The sequence below is a fragment of the Cyprinus carpio genome, chromosome B23, assembly GCF_018340385.1.
Source record: "Cyprinus carpio isolate SPL01 chromosome B23, ASM1834038v1, whole genome shotgun sequence".
Classification (NCBI taxonomy): domain Eukaryota; kingdom Metazoa; phylum Chordata; class Actinopteri; order Cypriniformes; family Cyprinidae; genus Cyprinus; species Cyprinus carpio.
Genome location: NC_056619.1, coordinates 10,534,184 through 10,557,792, shown reverse-complemented (window position 1 = coordinate 10,557,792; position 23,609 = coordinate 10,534,184). Strand labels below are relative to the sequence as shown.

Here is a 23,609-nt window from a genome sequence, read left to right as displayed (position 1 = left end):
TGAGTATGTTGGCCCTGTATGCTGGTAAATTTGAGTTATATTTTATATTTAGTTTTGTCATGTATTGTCATATAACATTTTTTTCCACTTTGTATGTGTTTGCAATTCAATGTGAGAATTAATGTGTAAATGAATATCAGTTCATTTTTCTTTCTGTATTTGGATGGTAATTAATAATCACAGATTATTTGCTTTAAAGCTTCCAATCCTCCATTATGATCTACAGATATCAATACATGTTAGTAGTTTATTAATAAAGTCTCTGTTAATTATTTTCTGAAGTTAGCAGGCTCTCCCTGCATTGTGTCTGAGCATTCTAGCCAAGTAACAGGTTTTTCTCCATAACCACAGTTTTTATGGCATTTTTGGGGAAGATTAAGCAAAACATGTCCAAGTTTGATGTCAATGTCAACTAGCAGTTTTTGTTTAGAATGTACTTTTGTAACATGCATATTATTACTCTCCAATAACACTTTTTAGGGTAAGCTGACAATGGATAATTTCTTTACCAATGTGTATCACATTCGGATATAGTTTAAAGACATTAGTAATGCATATTTTCTGTAAATTGTTTGGTTAGATGTAAATAGCCTCCAACAAGACGAAAGTGATAAGCCATGCTTTTTTTCTTTCAGAGTGACTATTGAAATGTAAAATTGGTGGCAAACTGACACATCAGTAGTTTAGTGTCTGTTAAGCAGGATTATACGACTGTGCCTAGAAGATTAGATCTCACAAATGTACCTTTGTTATAGAGGGTTTTTTTTTTTCTTAAATTGTCATTCTAATGATGTGTTTACATCGTCACCTGGCACTTCAATTTTGTCTCTGTATTGTCTAACAGTATCAGCACCCTAAGTGGAACCAGTCTTGTAAGTCTGGTAATGTTTCATAGTGTCTCAATATTTTTGTGTAGAATAATATTTTAATGGAAATATTAGTGTGTACAGACATCACTGCAACACATCGCTCTTGACCCTCATTGCTCTGTAAAAGGGTCTATATTAAACAGCATGGTGAACAAAGCCTTCTCACTATTTTTGGAGTTTTTTCATGCTTTGTTACAAATCTTATTTCTATATGTGGTATAATGTGTGGAGCATCTCAAAAACCTTTTTTTTTTTTTTTGTTAAATGGAACATTTACATTTAGATCCATTGGTATCACCAGGATGATTATTTATTTTTGTAATAATTTCAGTCTTGAGGTTACATTCGTATATAAATTTTTAGAGACACTAACATTTACAGGATAATGACAGAGAATATTATCAAAAGTTTAAACACCTAAAAACAAGTTCAAAATCAATAAGACATGAGTTGTTGCATTACAAATTCTGGCCCAGGATTCCTTCTGGCAGAGTACAGCTGTCTTGGAATATAGATGTTCAATAAAAAGAAAAAAAAGAAAGAAAGTGTATGTGCATAGTGGGAAGAATTTAAAAGTGGAGTGTGGAAGCTAATGCTCTTAAAAACGGAAGCTCAGGTTCAGTTTTTAACCCCTTGCCCGCCAGATAAAATAAAACGATCAGATAATGATACTCAATAATGACAATGGATTATTATATAACATGTAATATGACAACAATTAAACAATAGCAACAATGACGTGTAGGACAGAATCAAGAACTACAAGGCAAAACGATAACAGCCAACAAGTGAAATAGAAAAAAAAAAGGCCATTTTTACATGTTATAAATGAATGTGATTGAGGAGGTTTATCCAATCAGTGATAGACGACCCATGTGGTGGAAGGCTCCAATGGGAAGGCTAGAGATTGTAGGCATTGTGGAAGGGGCTGTGCGTGGTGTCCTGTGTTCAGACCTCAGGCACAGAGTGATCCATGGATGACCTCAGCAGGCCGCTTGACATCCTGGAAAATACAGATTATGGCTGTCATGATCAGGAGATGACAACTGTCTTACACATTCAATACACATTCAATTACTGAATTAAACTGTAATCTTGCATTTAAAGTGTAAATGTATCATCTATACATTTTAAGAAGTCATTAATTTGCACAGAATTTGAAATTATACAATATTTATGATTTTCCTGTAATTAATGTAAAGTATAATAATTTGTTGTACACGATCTACTACATGCCGTCTGTCATCTGACTAATAGTTTACACTTATTTGTACAAGTAAAAAGCCTTTTAGTAGCATTCTAAAACAATCCACCTTCAGGTCCTGGTACATGTGTGTTTTAAATAAACAAGAATAACTTTTATATTGTTAGAAATATTTCAAGATTTCAACACTTACTGGACTAAAGCAACTTAAGTTTACTTAATTATTCATACATCATTTTTTATTAGAAAAGTTAATGCATCACATCTGATGCATCAGGCTTTTGAGGATTGTTTATTTGTGCATCTCGTATTGGATCACATTATGTTTTCCCCCATAATAAAAATGACAAAGCTTTGATTATATAACTAAGCATTTAAATATCATTTTGCCAAGACATTATAGGTAAATACAGAGTGACAACTGATATTTTTATGCATTTTGTGAAAGTAGTCTGCTATATACTGTTATGAAGATCTCATTGCTTTACATTACAAGCTACCAGAATTTCATCTTTCTCATTGGCCATAGAAATATCGGCATCTGCACTAAATTTCATGTTTTTGCTCATTTTGAGTATCTGAATAAATGTGAGCTCCATATTATACTATATGAAACATCTGTATCAAATATGATACTCAAAAAGAAACTGTCTGACTATTATTTTTTAGGCTTTACAGAGTTAATGCATTGATGGCAAAAAATGTGTATTATCACTTATGAGTATAAAAGAAAGCTGGATCTCACTTTTTAATCATGTGTTCGTAGATAAACTTAGGCATGATGGTGATGGTCATGGCAGTGGGAGATGTAGTCAGGATGTCCTTAATCTGAGTGTCCTGTAGACAGAAAACAAAACAATTTACTCCACAAATCTCAGAATGTTTTTTATTGGCTTGTGGCTTTGACAGCAGATTTAAAGGCATATCCTGAAAACACTACCGTGACCCCTCTCACCTTGAGTCCAATGACGTTCTGGCCGTTGATCTCACAGATGAAGTGATCAGTGAGCAGACCGTTGCGGGCAGCAGAACCATCTTTCACTAGAGATGTGATGCGTCCGGATTTGAAGATGAAGCCCACGTGGCCAGAGCTGTCCTTATGCATTGTGATTGTGCGCTGGAATGGTCTGGAACATAAAATATATAAATATAAGATAAGCCTTTTTGGCACCATCTGTGTAATTATATTTATGATTACCACAGAAAAAATATTTTGACTTGACCCCCATTTTTGTGTGATCAAGACATTGTATCTAACTTTAATGACAGTAAGGCCAAGTGATTCATGTCTCATGCCAAAATATAATGTTCGGTGGCTATATTATTAAAACGGCATTTAAAATGTTTAGCCTACTGCTTGTAAGTGCTTTACAGTAACTGAACTCAACAAATACTGCAACTATAATAAATAACCACCAGGAGGCAGCAAAGAACCAAAAAAAAAATCCATTCACTACAAATTACAACTTATGACAATATTCAAAATATTTTGTTAATGTGGGTGTATTATTATTTGTATTATTATCATTAATTTATTTATTGTTTTATTATTATTATTATTATCAGCAAGGATGTATTCATTTATCAAAAGTGGCAGTAAAAGTGACATTACAAAAGATTTAAATTTCTTATTTTTCTTAACTTCCCATTCATTAAAGTATCCTGAAAAGTCATGGTTTCAACAAAAATATTAAGCAGCACAACTGTTTTCAACACTGACAATAATAAGAAATGTTTTTGAGCGGCAAATCAGCAGATTAGAATGATTTCTGAAGGATCATGTGACACTGAACACTTGAGTAACGATGCTGAAAATTCAGCTTTGCATCACAGGAATAAATTAAATTTGAAAATATTTCCAAATATAAAATAGTTTATTATTACTATATTCTATCAGACTTAGCAAGCATGAGGCGAAAAAAAAAAAATCTTATCAAACCCAAACCTTTGAACAGTAATGTATGTTTATACTGTATAGATAGAAATGACTGACCTGTCACGGACAATGAGCTCGATGCGCTGTTCAGCTGCTGCCTTCAGAGCTTTGTGGGCTTTATCTGAGCTCCAGCCAGCAACGTTCTGCCCATTGATCTGCAGAACCTGATCTCCAAAACGCAGGCCACCCAACGCCGCAGGAGAGTTCGCCTGCACCAGCTGGACAAACACTCCCTGCAGAAAGAGGAAATGACACACATGAAAGATAATAACACCTCAACCAAACACCTCCTGCTGGTGATGATAAGAATGACACATCTGCTCAGAATGAGGGTGTGCTGCCCTAAAACATATTAAAGATTAACATACATACCAATTACACATTCAAAACAATGAAACATGACACTAATCATGACTCTGAGGAAGTGTTTAATGCAAAGAGCTTTACTCACATTATCGATATCTTTGAGTCGGAGCCCGACCTTTCCTTCCTGGTCTTTGCAGATGATGACCTCCCGAAGACCTGGGCGAATCTCAGCCCTTCTGATACCAATGTCTGCACCGGTCACGGGCCGCACCATGCCACCCACAGAACTTGGCATTGCCACTTGCTGCCAAGCAAGAGAACAATTTTATTTATTATCATACGTGTGAGTGCATTGTTCACATACATGAAAAGTTAACTGTGGCCCATGCAAATGGTCTAATGCAATACTTTCTGACCGGTGGGTACTCTAAAAGATTTAGATGTAGCCTTGTCAAAGCTGTAAAGCTTATTAAGAATTCATGACCTACAAATATGTTGTCAGTAGAAGATAACTAAGAAACAACTAAATACTACAATAAAGGTTTTGATTTTAATGTTACTTAATATATTAACTAGAAATGTTAATATGGGTTCATGTTAATTTCTAAATATTTTAATAAATTATTATTTTTATTTATTTCCATTTATGCCTTTATCATGATAGGACAGTAGAAGCCGTGACAGGAAGCGATTAGAGGAGTGTAAAATTCAAATTAGTTGAACATTAACCAGTATATTTACACAACTGTTCAAAAGTTTGGGGTCAAAAAGGTTTTTTTTTTTTTTTTGTTTTTTTTTTATTAATACTTTGATTCAGCAAGGACATTAAAGAGATCAAAAGTGACAGTAAAGACATAATGTTACATATACATATATACATAGTCTAACATATATATATATATATATATATATAAACCATTTACTGTAACTGATACCAAATGTCTAACGTGAATAAATTGCTGTAATAATTTTTTTATGTTTATTTTTATGAAACAAAACAAGATATTGATAATAGAATGAGCTATAAGGCGAGTCAGTTTTTCACCCACAGTACAGATAAAGTAACTTTAACAATATTAATGATAATGCTGAATGATATCCAGTATCAGTGAAAAGATTAATACATTTGTCGTTTTTGTTGATTAAGATGTATTTGGGCCTTATTAATCCTTGACACAATCAGATGCAAAAAGGGAGATGCATGCCTTGACACAATCAGATGCAAAAAGGGAGATGCTGGTCTAATGTTCAGGACTATGAACACCGAGTATCTTTTTAAGATGCTCTCTGAAAGCAGCCTACATTAGCATTACTCCAACACAGGCCTTATGGTGCATGAGTCATTCTGAGCTCTGCTTCCAGGAATGATGCTGAAATGAATAAGACACCCTGTGCCCATTTCAAACTATTCAGAGAAAAATAAACCAAAACAAAACAAAAAAACCTCCCAAAAGCACAGATGCTAACGCACATACACAACCACCGCCTCCTCCTCTTTTTCAAATCTTACACAGTTACTCTTGGCTGCTTTAACAGAGAAAATATTGTACAAGGCAACGGTGACAGAGATGTAAAAGCAGACTGTAGCGCAAACTAAACCAGGAAAGAGTAACAGCACTGCTAGGGAAAACATTTGAGACTCTGAAATGTCATTGTTTGCATATATTAAATATTTGTTTATGAGTGCCGATACTTAGAGGGAACTGAACTCTAAAAATAAACAGGTGTGTTCAGTGACAATCACTTACATTGTCAGCCACCGGGACCAGTGCAAGGTTTCTCTGGACCTCATCGCTGTTCAGACTGAGGCCCATATAGTCCCCCAGCTCCTCCAGATTGGGATACAGAGCTGGAGGGAGAGAAAGATTATCCATATGACACAAAGTTAATAGCTAACACAGCAGCATAGTGATGTAGTTTGTTTGAGTGTGTTGTAAGAAAGCATCAAGTGAAAAAAGCAGAACATAGAAAAACAGAGAACTGGGAAGAACAGAGAGTTCAAGTATTGACACTCAGCCAGTCGCTGGTTTCAGATTCGGCAATGAATGTTTCCATCCAGTAATTATTTCCTGAGTTGAGTCATGACTACAGTCCTCCCCTCTTTTCCTCCTGCTTTATCCAGCACTCAGATAGGAAAATGTCTGCCTATGAAACATGTTCCTACACAAACAAACTAGCACACCAGTCCGTCTCGAAACTTCTACACTGGACCTGATGATGGTGGGAAAAACCCAGACATGCATTTATACATCTACGTGGAGCTATATATACACAATGAAATATTGCACATATGTGTGTAAAATGATAATTGTTCAAAAGTTTGATTACTTCTATTCAGCATGGATCAAAAGTGACAGTAAAACATGTATAATGTCACAAAAGATTTCTATTTCAAATAAATGCTGTTCTTTTGAACTTTCTATGTATTAAAGGGGTCATGAACTGAGAAATCAAATTTCCCTTGATCTTGTGACATAAGCGGTCATTGTACTATAATAACATCCTGTAAATTTCAGAACTAAAAACAGCTTATACTGAAGGCACTCTCGCAAAACCACAGCTTCTGTAATGTTTTACTCCAGAGGTCGGCAACAGGCAACCCAGCTATAGTATCTGGCCCGCGCCCGCTGTCAGATTATTTTGATAGCGGCTGTTCTGAAATAGATCTGTCATGACAGTGACCGTTACTCACAATCACTTCGTCTTTAGTGATTTTGCCTTCAAAATAAAAGTACTACAACGTTTTTGCAGTAATATTTTATTTTGAGATTAATTGAATTTTTTAATTTGAAAAATTCAAAAGAGTCTATTATATTCTTTGCAACAGCGACAACTTTGTTGTAAAATTAAAATCAGAAGAAGAAAACAACTTTGTTACAGATAAGACACACCGGCTTTGCATTCACAAAACTAGGTAGGATGAACGCATAGTTGTCTTTCCATTCTTCTTTGTATGCCCTATTTTCGCTGTCAGCTTTCTCCTTTAGACTCTTTAACAGGGCCATTTTTTTCCTCACCAGCTAGCTTAAATGTTAACATCACTCTACACCTTTTATACAGTCTATGCTCTACACACGACATAATAGCGAACCTCCAGCATGCAAAACTATTTTTAAAAATGCAGTTTAGTACGTGAGGTGCCAAGGAATAATTCTGTGTAAACATAGGCTCCGTCAAATAATTATTACAATAAATTAGGCTTTAAAATGATACACGGTTATTATTCACAATAAGAAAAAAGGAAATAAAACATGGTTCCTTAAGAGCATGACTCAAACATGCCATTAATGGGCTTATTCAAGTCATCTTTTATTTTTTGAATTACTTTTATTCATTCCGCATCTCCCACATGTGTGTTTTAGCAAGGCGGTCTGTGTTGCAAGTTGGTGAATGAAGATACTTGCCAGGTTATGTGTCACTACTCTGCTTTATTAATTTATCCAGTGTAAAACCCAGACACCGTGACACAAATGTGGCTTTTTGTTAACGACTGTCCTTCTAAATGATAAAACACATTATTCAGATAAACAACACAACAGAAGGTTCTCAATTCCAGTCCTTGCACCCGCCCGGCTCTGCATATTTTGCATGTCTCTCATTGATAACACACCTGATTCAGATAATCAGCTCGTTAGAAGTGAGCTCCGTGCATGGACTGTGTTCCCACTGACATGGTCCCTACACAGTGTTCATTGCTCCCTACTCCCTGAGCAGGGGAAATCTGTCAAATTTACCTCACTTCAAAACATTCATTCATGGATTTGCGCAACGTCTTCACACACGGACAAGTGTGACATCATATACCTCTGTAAATAAATACAATTTAAATTCACGTCTCACACACTTCAATGCACTTTGAATGGAACATATACGTTCGAATATTATTGCACAATACCAAACCCACCAAACAAGCACAATTACATTCTTTTTTTTGGCCGATGCCAAACTTAGTTGCCAACCCCTGTTCTATTCTATGATATATTAGTGCAGATGAGCACCGCCTCCGAAGAAGAAGATTGACATGTCGGCGCCAATAGGCTCATGATTAGTGCAAAGACATATTGGCTGTTAGCCAATCATAGCAGTGGGCATTTACCTCTGAGTCTACAATCCGCCAAACATATTTAAACAGAGCGTTCTGTAGCGCGGTGGGGTTAAAAACAGGACAGAAAATAGCTTATTACTACTAAATTGTGTTTTCTTTGATGTAAAAATCTTGATAACATTAAATAATGTGAACCTCAGAGATTAGTACAAAATAAAAACAAAGGCAGTTCATGACACCTTTAAAGGATCCTAAAACAGATAAAAATCCAACACAAAAATATATCTATCTACACAGTTGAATGGACTGCAAAAATGTTGAAGCTCAATATCTCAAAACTACTCGGAATTCAGATAGAACCATATAATTCCAAGGGCACGATATCTAGACTACATAACAGGAGAATGTCAATCACACTGTTATAAAGAATTTCACCCTATTGACCGATGCTTTGAGGCTATAATAACATGAGCTTCAGGGACCATCGTTTCAGCACAAGTTACAGTACTATATGAACCCCCACTTAAAAAACTCCTTTTTTAACAAGCTAGTTATGTAATATCCTGGCAGTTTCTTGAGAGGCCGCACACAGGGACACAATAAGAGCACAAAGGTGGAAGGCAGTGCTGCCTGGATAAGAGGGCCTCAACTTGAGCGCTTGTTTTACACTGAGATTGCTCCCAGATTCTCTAAGGCATGTCTTTATTTCTTGTTTGACGATGGCATGAAACATTGGCAAGCCTTTCATCTCTATAAAAACAGCTCTCACTCAGCACTTCAGAAATGAAAGAGAGAATGGCATGATAAGGTAGACAGAAGCAAGACAGACTGTGAAGGAAGACAGACAGGCAGAGGCCGGGACTCACTTGAGCTTGGCATCCCCTGTGTGGCAGGCTGTGGCTGGTAAACCCCCTGAGTGATGGCTGGGGTGCTGGAGGTGGAATTGGCAAATTGGGATTGTGCCTAGAGGAACAAACCACATGTGAACATCCACTTAACTTCAATAACAGTTCTTTTAAATCACAAACAAAAAAACACAACAAACCTATTGGATGAGAAGCAAACTAGAAATGTTGCAAGCAAGAAAGCTTAACCAACTTAACCATTTAAAACTGAAATATAATTGAAAACCATTTAGATTTGTTTTTTTAAACAAAATAAAAATTAATTAAAAAATTACAAAAGTACATAAAATCAATCAAAAATAACTATAAAATACTATGGCCACACAGATATTCATATTTTAATCGTGACCATGATTTCTGCTTCTCTTGAATATGTAAGCATAATCATCTGCGATATTTGTGATATGTCCAAACATGAATCATCTTGACTATATTTTTTTTGTGATTGTGGCTGCTGAATAAATGCACTTAAGCAAACTCTGTGCTACAATGCATGTGCTGTAGAGAAAACGCTTATGTACATGATAAATATAATTAAACTTGAAATTAGATAGTGTACACTAAACCATGCGTAAGAGTTGACATTTTCCTAATTTGTGCTTATGTGAAAGCACAATAACTGTAAAAAGAAATTTCCCAAATGAAAAAAGATTCAGATTAATAATCATGATTATAATTTTTTTAGCAAAATAACTGCAATTCGTTTAAATATTATCTTGCAGCCTTAAGATACTATAACAGTATACAAGTAAAACTCTGCTCACCCTAATGACCTTGTCCACTTTAAGGTCCTCTAGGGAGGGATACAATGACATCCTGGAAAAATAAAAAAACACAACAGACACAGCATGAAAATGGAGAAAACAAGGCAGTGTGCAGCTGAAAGTGTTGAAATACAGGAAATAATACTAGGAGCAAGATAATATAGAGCCATATTGCCTTAGTTTGTTTCTCAGCTGACTAGCAACCACATGACTCACATGGGAATTGAAACCTATACTAATTAGACGGGACAGATGAGGGAGTGTATTAGGAGCACACAGAAGACAACTCAGGAACAAAAACATGGTGTATTTATCAGGCTGCTCCATCATGACCGACACTTTCATGAATTTGATTATTTCTCAAACACCCCCATCACACAAACACACACGGATGTGTCACAGCTCTCCAGGCATTAGCTCTGTGGTGGCGTTGCTTTCACGTTGTGAACCGATCCGCCTATGAGTCCATCTGTGTCTTCTGCACAGTCATCCTCACTGATGTAACAAAATCGATAAAACACCAGAAATTATAATAACTCCTACAATAACTGTGGCTGCTCCTGATTTCAGATAGAGGAGTAACTATCACTTCACAACAGAGGAACGGGCATATATAAAACTCTTTACCACTTGGTAACGCATGTTTCACAGCTCTCCAGGCAATAGCTCTGGGATTGCATTGGTTAAAATTCTTGCCTCCATAGCTCATCCGTAGAGCATGTTGCTAGTCACACCGGCGATCATGGGTTTAATTCATGGGTATAGAATATGCAGGGGACACAGGGGTCATAAGGAAAACACAGGACAAATATTATACAAATTACTGGATATGATCTAGCAGTGTGTTTGATTTCTTAGCCAATTAAAAGTAAGAGATAAGAGAAATAAAACCTGTCAATTTGACAAAAGTCAGAAAAAAACTAGTATTACATTTGTACCCTCCTCAATTCGGAAATGATGGCTACACCCCTGGTTTGATTCCCAGGAAATGCATTAACTGATAAAATGTGTATATTCAAAGAAATGTTATTTGCGCTGGATAAATGCTTACATTTAATAATGTAAGATAAATGTTATGTGTAATTTTATTGCTATTTTATCTGTTTGTTTGTTTGTTTGTTGATTGTTACAAACATTTTGTCTGTGGACAATTAATACTATTATAATTTTATATTTTTTATTTATTTACATTTTGCATAATATGATATATTTGTATTATATTTGATCAATTACATCAACAAGTTTCAGTCAACCATAAAGTTGCATAAATATTCATCCATTCTAGCACTGCATAAGTCAAGCATTATTATTATTATTATTATTATTATATTTGCATTACATTTTATATTTAACAACAACAACAGCAGCAGCAGCTTCATAATAACAGCATTCAGTCAGTAATAAAGTAGCACAGATAGTTAATCCATTTTAGCATTATTGAAATACAGCAATTAATATTATTATTTATTGTGTATTTATTAGTGCTGTCAAATGATTAATCGTGATTAATCGCATCCAAAATAAAAGTTTGTTTACATAGTATGTGTATGTATATATGAATACACACCCATGCATGTATATATTTAAGAAAAATGTTGTTTATACATTTAAAATATTTCTATATAATATCAATTATATTAATATAAATATTTACATGTAAATATTTGTAAAATATATACTCTATGTGTGTGTATTTATAATAAATATACACAGTACACACAGATATATTATGTAGATAAAAATGTATTTTGGATGCGATTAATAGGTTTGACAGCAATAATATTTATTTATATTATGTATTGCATTTGTGTTATATTAAATATGTAAATTATATAATATCAATATATTTCCATCAAAAATAAATTTGGATACAAAGTTATTCACCCATTTTAGCATTGCTGAATCCAGCACTGAACATTCTAAAGATGATATGCATTCTAAAGATACGCATGAACAATCTGACGTGCAGTTTTAACACTTCCATGACTCCAGCTATTAGCACAAAAGATACGTAGACATACTTCAATCCATGCAATTTTGAGTTTACAATAGCAACGGAGTATACATTATAATTACAACAACAAACATCCAATGATATACATCACTACCATAGATACACAAGACACATTTCAGAGATATTCATCATAAGCTGAACACTCCCAATTGATATTATACAATGAAAAGCACATAATAGAGACTAAAGTTCATGATTAACAAAGTGCTCAGGGCAAGACATGAGCACCAACTCCACATTTAACTAATAACATCCCACCAGAAATCATTACTACAGAGCCAAAGCTCTAACTATTTCAAATCTAAACAAAATAAAACATTAAACACCGCCTGACTGTGCTCTTCATCTTACAGTGGAAGAGCAATGAGAAGTTAAGTGCTTTCCTGGGAATACATCCATTACTGGAAAGGGGATGGGAAAGGGAGAGGCGGACAGAGTAAGCCAAAAAATTAAAAGTGCTTAAAGAAAGAAAGGAAGACAAGGAATGGAAAATATGAGAAGTATAGGTTACTATAGTAGAGGAAAGTTACTATAGGTTCCTCTATAGAGGAAAGACCAGCAAGAGATATAATACAAGCACATGACTGACTGATGCTGGCATTAGTCACAATCATATGACTGAGATCACATGACGTATTGTGCATTTTAGCCAATAAACCACTGCCTGTAGATCACAGTAAATGTCACGACAACAGAAACCAACACCAGATTCAGGAAATGACAGAAACCCTGCTCAACGAGAAAAGCCTGGAGCATCTAAGCATAAACGCATCATGAAACCTTAAACATGTAACATGACGGCATCACAAATACAAAAGACAAGCCTGTAAACATATACACTGCCCTACAGGAGATACAGGCATAGGTCTTCAAAATACTAATTTCTACCAAGAAACATCAAGTTACAGGAAAACAAATTTAGGGAGACATAGTTGAATGGTGGCAAATGAGAGAAACGGCACATCGCCTCACTTCCCTGAAGAGACATCCCACATACTAATGGAGATAGTTAGGAGATCACTGGTTAGGAACTACACTCCAATGAGAAACGGGAACTATTTGGTGAGAATCGGCCTGATTGGAACATAGCCAGCAACTGAAACTGAACAAACAGCCTGGAGACTTATTCAAGTCTTTAATGCATGTAGGAACATACAGGTTTATCACCAGATTAAAGAGACTCTGGAGCTGCTTATTCCATAACATCAGATTTAAGACTCAAGCTACACGCTCCTACACGTTCACTTATCACACACATCTGTGAAACACTCACAGACAGACATGACCATAACACAGGAAAAGGAAGAGAACTCTCGCCTACATCCTCATGAATAAACTCCCACACCAGTGCACACAGAACAGCTCATGCATACTGCCTTTCAACATCTCACACACACAAACACAGATGACGTTTCAACCGCAATGTCAAAAACAAGCACTAAATATATCTGACAGGTTCTTTCCACGCAAACACTGTTTCTCATGGCATAAAAATGTCTCTGTGACACTAAAGGGCCATTATTTCCCGTCAAGAGCACTCCAATAAAGTAGAGATGTCTCCAAATAGTGGACTAATGGAGACAGTGAGTAATCTTCTCGCAGACATGTGTGCCTCTATTGTATCTAGTTCAGCTAACCGCATGAAATTAAGTGAATCAACTGGGCACAAAGTGCATCATAAATAAAGCAGAACGATTGGGAATCTCATCACTGAGGCTCTAAGTCATCTGAGGTCAACACCTGTTATCAGTGTTAAAGTCGCAATGAAGTAGTTACAGATTTTTCTCTTCTATATTATGACGTACAACCCAGAGAAACAAATGATTGAATTAGAACAAAATGAAGGGCTGGGTTTTTGTCCTGCATTAGTTATGAAATATGCATTGATGATTCACAATAAGATCAATAACAAAGATTTCGAAATTCTATAGGCCTAGGCGGAATTATCATTTCATGCCAACTTGAACAAAAACTGAAACATGAATAAAAAAAAATGTAATATAAACATATGTAAAATAATGAAGAAACAGAAACTATACTACATTTTCATGACTCTAAAATTAATTCATACGTAATAAAGTGAACACAAATCCTTTTAGTTTTCTAAACTAAACTGAAAACAAATAATTACATAATTGTAAACTATAACAACCCTATCTTTATCTAAACCTTAGTGTAAATCGTAGAAAATCACACGAAGATGCAGAAGCAGCAGAATTATTTATGTTTAGATGACATCTTTGACTAAATATGGTCTACTTTCAGTGCAAACGCAGAAAAAAATCTTTAGTGCAAACTCCAGTTAGGTACAAAGCCAGCAAATAAAGCCTTTCCGGTTGAGTGGGTGAGGGGCCTTTGGTAATTTTCAGGCAGACTGAATGAGTGCTGAGCATAATAAACGACTCTCCCATGGCAACACTCTGTAACTCTATTGACTGAGTCCAGCAAAAGATCCATGTGCAAATATCCTATCCATAGCATTTGGTAAACCATAATGCCACTGTCATGAAATAAATTACTTAAACATGTTATTAAGACTACAAGCCCTTTCTTAATCTCCTCGTGACGTCAACGTCAACGATGAAATGATGTAGATTATTCTAGGCAGCTGACTGATGTCATCACATGGGAAAGTCCCTTAAACCAAAAAAAAAAAAAAAAAAACTAGGTTATAGCCTTTATTCAGCATCACTCATCTATGCCTTTGTTTGTTCGTTTATTTTCCGCTATTCCGTCATCAATAATTCAGTTCCTTCCTTTATGTACTGACTGAACAGGAATAACCGAAAGTAAAAACTGCTTCTGAAGAAACAAAACAGAACCAGGTTTCATATCCGTGACACATCTTGGGATTAATCCCATTTAATACGTCAAATACGAAAACGCATAAAGCTGTTGAATGTTACGTGGCAAATATCTAAATATAACCCCGACATCGTCATGTGATTCACTGCAGAACAATGTAACGTTATGTCTATATGAACATTTAACTTCTGCTCCAAATCACCCAATGCCTGTACTGAGGCGATAAAAGCACGCAGCTGTCATCCGTTTTAAAAACTGAACTGAGGTTTTATCCACTGTCACCTTAAACTGAGCATAATTACCACGATATAAAATCAGTCTGACTGATACAGACTGTGTTTGTGTTGTGTTAAGCGCTCGAGCTAGTCACGCCAACTCTGTTAGCAACCGCACAACCGAGCTAATTACACGAATAAAGTTATATTTCTTTCTCCTAAAAAAATAATGACCAGGTGATACGATACAAAATATTCTTAAAAACAAAAATACAATACATGTAACTGAATGAAGAGCTCAGCGGAGTAACGTTAGACACCAGCACGTCTTTGTTCTTCGTGTGTCTGTGTTAGCAGCAGCCTGTTTAAGTTTAGCTTCGGTTAGCCAGCATGTCCCACATACCTGACTGAATAAAATCACTTTGACGATCATTAAAATAACAACGTTTACATTAAAGAGCGTCGCGTCTTAACTTACCTTTCTGCGTTCTAACGACTGACTTCTCGAGAAATGGGGTGAATGTAAACAAGCCGAGCTCAGTAACCGGGAGTCTTTTCCTCTTTGGGCTTGTGCAGCGAAGTGAACAGAGGGGAGGTGATCCAGAGAAAGTACGTGCGTGCATATTTCTGTGGTTTAGTAGCTCAGTTCACTTCCTGCTACCTCATTCATGTAGGAGGCTGGGCTTGAAACTTCTGTTTATACTTTTATCACTCATAAACTTAAGCACAGTCACTCTGACTGCCAAAAACTACCATGGTAACAATAACTCCAGAATCCAGTTGTTGTTAATACTGTAAAATCACTACACCGATCTGGGATCAGTTATTTTTTCTTAATGGAAGTGCTGGAATACCAAGTTATCAGTTCTACCAATATATCAGATTTAGTTCAGTAACTACATTAAATGACTACAATCATTTGTATGGTTTGCTTTTATTCTGATTTATGTGTTATTGCTATAAGAGGTTCCGTAATGAGCTAATTGCTGAACCATATATCTGCTGTAAATTAATTGCTGCCCTACAGTTGGATCTCATTCTAAATCTGCTTCCATGAAATTTAAATGTATTCTGCTCTTCAGCTTTCATTTATTTTATTAGAAGTACCAATAAAAGAACAAATAGGAGTACTAGTGGACATAAAACAGTGAAGTACTAATCTGAAATGTCACAAATTTTCCAAAGCATGTAAAAGCACTTCATAGCACAACATAATAATTATATTATCTTCAATAAAACAAAAAAAAAAAAAACACATCACATAAATAAAAAATAAATACATACATACAATGCTTGAGTTGTAATCACAGAAATCGCCAGCATCCACTTCACATCTACAGATTTCTATTAAATTAAAAATAATTTTCATGTCAATTCAAAAGAGCACTGTCACTGTATCTCCATCCAATTCACATCAATTGTCTAGGCGGCGCAATCTACATTAACATCCATGAATAGCTGCAAATAATTTAGCATCAAAATGTATACATGAATGGCAAGTAGTGTGTGTCACACTAGTGTAGGTCACGATGTGCTAGGAAGCCACGCCCCCTTATTTTGTTTTTCAGACATCTTTGTCCATCAATGAAACAAATTCTCAATGAGAACAGAAAGTGCCCATCAATTATAGATACTGATTAGCAAGTTAATGGTTGGCTTTGAGATTTGATGAGACAATGAACAGTGAAACATGATCACAAAATCTTTAAGCAATAGGAATGGCATGCATCCATTGCGGCCCCAAATGCGCCACCTACTCAACTACACGACCTAGTCAAACACAGAACAAAGCAAACACATTTAAAACATTTCCAAATAGCTGCATGTTAATAAAATACAGCAAAACTAAACAAACAAATATATAAAAACATTTTGCTCACCAAACTGACAGAAATAGCTGTTATCACTACATACTTCATTATTTGTATTAATCAGCCTGGTGTAACATAAAGTTTGATTTCAGGTAATATGATGGCACTTTTTCAGTTGATATGGTCACTTTGTAAATATACAAAACCAGTGGTATTCTGGCAGGTGTCAAACACACTAGGAGGCACAAGGATTGTTCAAGATTTTTCTTCTTTGTACTAATTTAAACCAGCGAACCTGTTCAAACCTTACAATTCAATACTGACTGAAAATTACGTACTTTATGTTAAAAAGCATTAAATGTAATTGATGTAGTTATTAAATCTAAAGCATAACAATGCAATAAATATGCAAATGTTTATATTCCAAACATAAGATCTTTAAGATATATTTATTTTTTATATTTATGAATTATTATTCAGGGATAAAGTCGCCGATTCTTTAACAAGTTTGTACTTGGTCTCAAGCCAACAACAATCACAGTGTAAGAAAAAGAGAAGAGAAGTCTAAAGGGTTCCTTCAAGGGTTCAAGTTCAGGATTAAGGACATTGCAAGGTTTTTGGTGATATTGTATCAATTAGACAGGAAGAATGTTGGATTTAAATTAAAGGAGCTAAATAATTATTTCTGATGTAATGTGACTAAAGCAAAAGATAAAATGTTGGAGGACTCTGATAAAAGATCTTTACATAGGCCTAATGTGGCCAAAGGTGTGGGATGGGATGCTGAATAAAGCTGGTTCTGAGAAGAATGACTAAAATATGGCCTGACATAAAGAGAAAATTGATTTAATCAAGGTTCTAATGTTAAGACTAAACCTTTTGACACTTGAAACATTAATAATGTAATCAAAAAATTAACAAAAGGCATTGTTAATGCATTAAATCACTCCAAACTGAGAAGCTCCACATCGAAGATGAGGGTCGCATTTGGGGGAATAATCCCAGGATGGCCTTTATTACCGTAGGCAAAATCAGGTGAACAGGTCAGCTTTGCACGTTGGCCCACACTCATCTAAAAGACACAAATATCAGCATGAATTATGGGATTTTTTTTCATTGAAATATCAGTCCTGTAGGTGGACTGGATTGAAAAGTGCTACATATGATTTTCTGAGTGGACAAAACACCATCACATACCTGCGCAATACCTTCCTCCCAGCCACGGATCACTTCCTGTTTACCAATCTTGAACTTAAATGGCTTGTCACGGTCACGGGAAGAGTCAAACTTCCGTCCATCTGTCAGAGAGCCTGAAGATTTAAGAGGAAAAGGAAAGAAGGGCAGAAAAACCAAAAAATGATATAACAGCAGAAAAAAAATCTACTACATTATTATTCTTCTCCACCAGCAAGAATATCTTCATACTCTCTAACCAATGTTTAATAGCAGTAAATTATCAGGATATGAAACATGTACCTCTTTCAAGAACATGGCAAAAATACAGTAACATATGAACATAAACACAAGCAGAAAATAGTCACTGATCCACTCTTCAACACAAAGCAGGAATCAGTCCCATTTATTCAGAGAAACATGATTTAAAAATCAGAAACAAGAAAGATGCAGAAAAATTCAACAACAACAACAAAAAAGAGAATCGAGTAAGAGTCATGAGAATGTAATGCAGAGTTCAAAATGACAGAAATGTGGGCTTTTTTGCCACAATGTTGAATATCAATGCTGCATAAAGTACAAGCAGCGTATGCAAGATGGCAGGCAGTATGTCAACTGTATAACGATTCAGATGAGTGTGAAAACTTTAGTTACCTATTTAATCATCAAATAATTTACTTGGCAGAATAGGATTTCTTGGTTAATTTGAACGATTAAAAGCTAATCACATCATCCCAGGGGTCGACTCAGTCCAGACAGTGATAATCCATCTATTCGACGCCGCCAGCCTCGCTATCCAACAAAGACTGAATCACACGAGTGTCTGTAAAATCTGTTCAGTCTCAGCTGTCAGATGAGGATCATGTCTGCGGACAAATGCCAGTGCGTGCAAACAACACACAACTAATAATGCATAACGGCTTTATTTGTCTTCCTCTGTATATTGTACTGTATCTTTACAGCACTCCCACTCTTCATATAGATGTCATTTTAACACGGATGGTTTGGAAATATGCATTAATCTTTTTTCTCTAAATTTAGTCAGTAATTATACATTTCCACATAAAAAAAAAAAAAAAAAATTCATATTCGTTCACAAAAATACAACATCAATACACCCACCAAAAGAACATCTGAAATTTAACTCACCAACATAATGCACCACACATGTCTGTCCTTTTTTGGGGAAAGTCCTCCCTGTAAAAACAGCGCGAGGACAAACGGGGAGCAGGAGACAGAGCAATAATATAATGCTGTTAAACGCACGCATCTTAACAAATAATACGATACTTTACGTGATAGAAGCTGCATTAGGGTGATTTTACCATCTCCGGGGGTTATGGTCTCGATCTCCACTCCCATATTGTCCCGCTCGTGTGCTGTATGTTTCTGAAGAGCCCTGCTGCACACTGTCTCGCTCACAGCTGTTTGCGGGCGGAGAGGAGCGATGCTGTCGGGTCACATGACCGCAGCGAGAAAACGGGGAGAGGGTCCTAATTTAACATAGATCCTGCTAATGACAAATGTCACCCGTCTCCTTTGTTATGCCCAGTGAGCGAAAAATACAATTAGCCTATTGTTTAAAAAAGCAAATAACTACTTTTAAATGCTATTTTGTACATACAAAAAATTAAAGAAAGATGAATCCCCCAGCCTCCAGCTCATTGTAAAGTTACATAACATGCTCTCAACACTCATTTCAACTGAAGTGCTGTAATGTGGGTGACTGACTGGCACTGCTGCCAACTCTCGCAAGATATAAGCACCGCTGCTTCAAAAAACAAGCCCAAAACAAGCCCAGTATTGTTTTTATGATTTATTATAATCAATATTATTATCAATTATTTATTACCAATAAATAATCATCACTTGGTTTGAGGTTCATCACTTTTTACCTTCTTTTTGAACGTGATTTTTCTCCAATGAGAGGGAGGAGCAAATATTAACTGAAAGCAGACTGAGTTTAAATCAGTGCATATGAGAATAACGAAGTTGCTTGTCAGATTTCCCTAACGAGCAACTAACTATATTTTTTTAAATAAGCCCCAAAAACCACAACCCATTTTTTCTTGCAACTTTACAAAAAAAAAAAAAAAAAAAGCCCAAATTCGCGTATAATACGCGGACTTGGCAACTCTGCTTGCTGGAGTAGCACGGATCCACCTCCCACGGACCCACGCCCCCTCCACGAACAGCACAAGTCACCCAACACATGTTAAACTGCCACAAGGGGGCGCAATGCACAACAGAAGACCATGCACATGCTCGTATTTACACGTTGCTTTTTATTCATAAACTTTTACTTCATTATCGTCATTACCATTGTGGAAAAAAGTGCTGTTACAAACACTTAGACTAGCTGTGTGTATGCTTTCAACGTTATAATACTATCTCCAAGTTTTTAAAATTGCTTACAATTTCTGAAGCTCTTTTCTCTAGCTTACAGTGGCTCTTTTCTCTAAACCAGGGATCTCCAACCCTGCTCCTGGAGAGCTACCGTCCCTGCAGACTTCAGATCCAACCCTGCTCCAACACACCTGTCTGTAATTATCAAGTGGCCCTGAACACCTTGATTAGCTGGTTCAGGTGTGTTTGATTGGGGTTGGAGCTGAAATATGTAGGACGGGTAGCTCTCCAGGAGCAGGGTTGGAGACCACTACTCTAAACACTAATACACAAAACATGCACATGACATGCAAAACAGTAACTTACGCATCTCCTGCGAAAGCAAACACTTTCTTCGAAACTATTTTAACTTTCACAAAACAATGTATTTTTGCATATTAACTGTACACACATACAAAAAGATATAGACATGCCCAAATACACGTGGATATGACAAATATTAAACACTATCTTGTATCTTTTAATTGTTAAGTGTGCACTGGAGCGCAAAGGAGTTTTGTCACAGCACACACATGTACATGTATGTACAAAAAGTCACTGTATATACACAATTGTTGAGCTTTACAGTTCTTGAACTGAACTTACTTGAGACAGTCTTGGCTTAGAGCTGCTTCACAACAGAATTGGATACTAAAAGGTGACTTGGATGCATTTTCAGTAGACTATATATTTACAAAGTAAACATTTGCAAACACCTTTGCCTTAATATTAATTCCTGTTACATTTGTGTGTGCTACATAGAGAATTGTGTGTTGTATTTGCAAAAAGTGTTTTATAAAATTGAAAACTCAGTCAAAGACCAAGAATTAGTTTATGGTTTCGCAGATTTGGTGTGTGGTTCTGGTTTTTGAAAAAAAAAAAAAAACAAAGTTTGACATTTAAATAGCAGTTTAGTTTTTCGAAAATTAACACAAGAACAGATAATGTAAATAAATAAAGCATTTTTGCAGACTTGGTCTGATGATTGTGGCTTAGGATGGTGCAGTAGGAGATCTTGGAAAAAATGCTAACTTTAGCCTGATAGCACTGAAAGCGAACAAACTAAGCCACGCCCCCTGAAGGAAAAGGCTCTGCGAAGACAGGAATTGGGAACCGCTGGGCTACATAGACAGGAATTGGGAACCGCTGGGCTACATCATGTGTCATTCACCAGTGAAAAAACTTTAAAAGTACTACAATTTCAGGAAGGAAGATTGGGTTGTTGATATTTGTCTGCCATTCTCAATTTGTCTGCACAGTGTGCTTAAACACGCTGATGACGTATCCCTGTCTGCGTGTACCGGGGCGCAGAGGTATGATAATACATACATTGACAGGCAGGTAGGAAAGTCAATTAAAACGCTTGGACCAAGCATTTTGATTGGACGAACATTTCTTGGTCCTATGCCTTCCACAGAATATATAAATACAGATAAATACATTTTAGAACCCTTAACTTGTTTTCTGATGATTGCTATTGGGATGAGAAGAGACTTTAAACCAGCATAATAAATGTTTCTGAAGACAATCACCTACTGCACCTTTAAGTAGTCTACAACCTTTAGGCCCAGTCCACATGGAAACGCATTTAGCTCTATATGCAAAAATTTTGTATCATATTGGCATTTTGTCCAAATGGCTTCGTGTGGACAGCATTAGTGTGTAACCAATTTTTAAAAAACTGTAATATGCAGAAACAGTTATCAGTAAGCCATTTATTCATTGGTTGATAGAAACACTTTTGACACAGCAACATCATCTTAATATGGGTTTGAGGCAGGATTATCTGTCTGTAATGGTGCAGAAATTACACACTGCACTTTTAAGTGCACTAATATTTCTCAATTCTAGTCCTGAGGGTCCCACAGCAATGCAGGTTTTTGATTTTTATTCATCTCTTTAGTAGAGATTCAGCTCATTAGCAGAGATCTCTCTGACCTAAAAAAGTGTGTATGATTAGTGAGACTCCTAAATAAGGTTGGGGCCCCCTGGAGCAGGATTAAAAAATATTCACAATGCACGATAAAAAAGTATTTACTCTGATGTGAAAACAGAGCATGTTCTGATGATCAACAGTTTCAGCAGTTACAAAAGTAGTGAAAGCCACTCATTACTTCAGGCTTAGTTCTTCTTCTCCTTTCAAGCCGGTCTCTGTCCTGTGTGTACAACAAGATAACACACAGTGATGGAATAGTTAATACAGCTATTGCAACTTGTCAAGCATTTCATGCAAAACAGAAACACACAGTGTGAGAACATGAAGACATCTCTGAAACATAATACACCTATACTTTAATTTTCATAGAAGAAGTAAAATGAATTTTAGCCTTTAGTGTATAAGAAGTTGCTTCTGTAATAAAGGAAGTTGTGGTGACAGACCAGAAATAAACAAAACAAAGAAAATAACAGCACACTCTTTTTTTATGTGAGCATTATCTTCTGTCCCATTATCTTTTTTAAATTCTGTAGAATGCATTAATGTCACGTGACTGAGCTGAATAAACACCTTCAGGGCGCCGACTTTCAATCTTCTAAGTAAACAGACAGAAACACATACCCTGCTTTCCTTAATGCCTCTTGGATACTCTGTCGCCGCTCTTCATTGATGGGATAGAACAAAAGACCACCAAGCTGATGAGCAGCAGGCAGATTGGCACAGGAGCAAAGAGCACCCGCAGCGAGTATATGACCTCTGGATTGTGTTTACAAGCACCAGGCTTGTATCCTGCAAAACTGAAGAGTTAGGGAAGGAGAACATCACAGGAAGCTGTAATGGGATCCAAAAAAAGATGTGGTGCACAGATGTGAAAATCTGATTGGAGGAAGCTCTTACTATAATACCAAAGTAGAGACTCCAACAGACATGCCTCCTCCGAGTTTGTTGAAGAAAACATAGCAGGAGTAGAACAATGGTTCTAGATCCTGGCATGATGGGTTCTTGACTTTAAAGTCATCCACTACATCAGGCAACATTGACCTGAATAAATAAACAACTTGGTTATTCACCGTATATACGGAACGCCCCGACATGACATGACATGCGCATGATGACATAAATAAACTGTGCGCGCGATTGACTAGAATTAGTTCCCCTCAATGTACTAAAAACGTGCACATGATTACTATTGCGTTCCATCGAATTACTATTGCATTCCCTCGATTTGTTTAAATCGTGCA

General features: G+C 36.1%; 2 protein-coding genes and 1 long non-coding RNA gene across 4 annotated transcripts; all 3 read right to left on the bottom strand.

Moving 5' to 3' along the window:
* Positions 1 to 1,153: 1,153 nt before the first annotated feature.
* Positions 1,154 to 15,697, bottom strand: LOC109048705 (syntenin-1). 2 transcript variants are annotated; one of them, XM_019066362.2, is made up of 9 exons: positions 15,542 to 15,697; positions 10,030 to 10,081; positions 9,227 to 9,323; positions 6,064 to 6,164; positions 4,461 to 4,619; positions 4,067 to 4,242; positions 3,029 to 3,200; positions 2,819 to 2,910; positions 1,154 to 1,872 (listed from the first exon to the last, which is right to left on the bottom strand). In XM_019066362.2, the coding sequence occupies exons 2-9, from the start codon at positions 10,078 to 10,080 to the stop codon at positions 1,818 to 1,820; spliced, it is 903 nt and encodes a 300-aa protein (XP_018921907.1). In that variant the 5' UTR covers position 10,081; positions 15,542 to 15,697; the 3' UTR covers positions 1,154 to 1,817. The 2 variants fall into 2 exon arrangements, with proteins under 2 accessions (XP_018921907.1, XP_042607320.1); XM_042751386.1 differs by lacking the exon at positions 15,542 to 15,697 and adding an exon at positions 15,343 to 15,365.
* Positions 15,698 to 17,694: 1,997 nt separating this feature from the next.
* On the bottom strand, positions 17,695 to 19,633 carry LOC122141916 (peptidyl-prolyl cis-trans isomerase FKBP1A-like). The gene is made up of 4 exons (XM_042750640.1): positions 19,373 to 19,633; positions 19,197 to 19,244; positions 18,072 to 18,184; positions 17,695 to 17,946 (listed from the first exon to the last, which is right to left on the bottom strand). Exons 1-4 carry the CDS (start codon positions 19,407 to 19,409, stop codon positions 17,818 to 17,820), a joined length of 327 nt encoding a protein of 108 aa, XP_042606574.1. The 5' UTR covers positions 19,410 to 19,633; the 3' UTR covers positions 17,695 to 17,817.
* A 2,936-nt stretch (positions 19,634 to 22,569) lies between these two features.
* Positions 22,570 to 23,405, bottom strand: LOC122134243. Its single transcript, XR_006158244.1, has 3 exons — positions 23,266 to 23,405; positions 22,990 to 23,165; positions 22,570 to 22,588 (listed from the first exon to the last, which is right to left on the bottom strand). It is a non-coding gene; the product is annotated as an uncharacterized LOC122134243 (long non-coding RNA).
* Between the last annotated feature and the right edge of the window lie 204 nt (positions 23,406 to 23,609).

Excerpts from the sequence above, each read along its gene's own strand:
- LOC122141916 (XM_042750640.1), bottom strand. The coding sequence starts at position 19,409 with ATGGGAGTGGAGATCGAGACCATAACCCCCGGAGATG. Across the intron at positions 18,185-19,196 it reads ATGTGTGGTGCATTATGTTG|GCTCTCTGACAGATGGACGG; the intron begins GTGAGTTAAATT and ends TTAAATCTTCAG. Across the intron at positions 17,947-18,071 it reads GGGAGGAAGGTATTGCGCAG|ATGAGTGTGGGCCAACGTGC; the intron begins GTATGTGATGGT and ends TGTGTCTTTTAG.
- LOC109048705 (XM_042751386.1), bottom strand. Across the intron at positions 9,324-10,029 it reads AAGTGGACAAGGTCATTAGG|GCACAATCCCAATTTGCCAA; the intron begins GTGAGCAGAGTT and ends TTGTTCCTCTAG. Across the intron at positions 4,620-6,063 it reads TGGTCCCGGTGGCTGACAAT|CAAGTGGCAATGCCAAGTTC; the intron begins GTAAGTGATTGT and ends CTTGCTTGGCAG.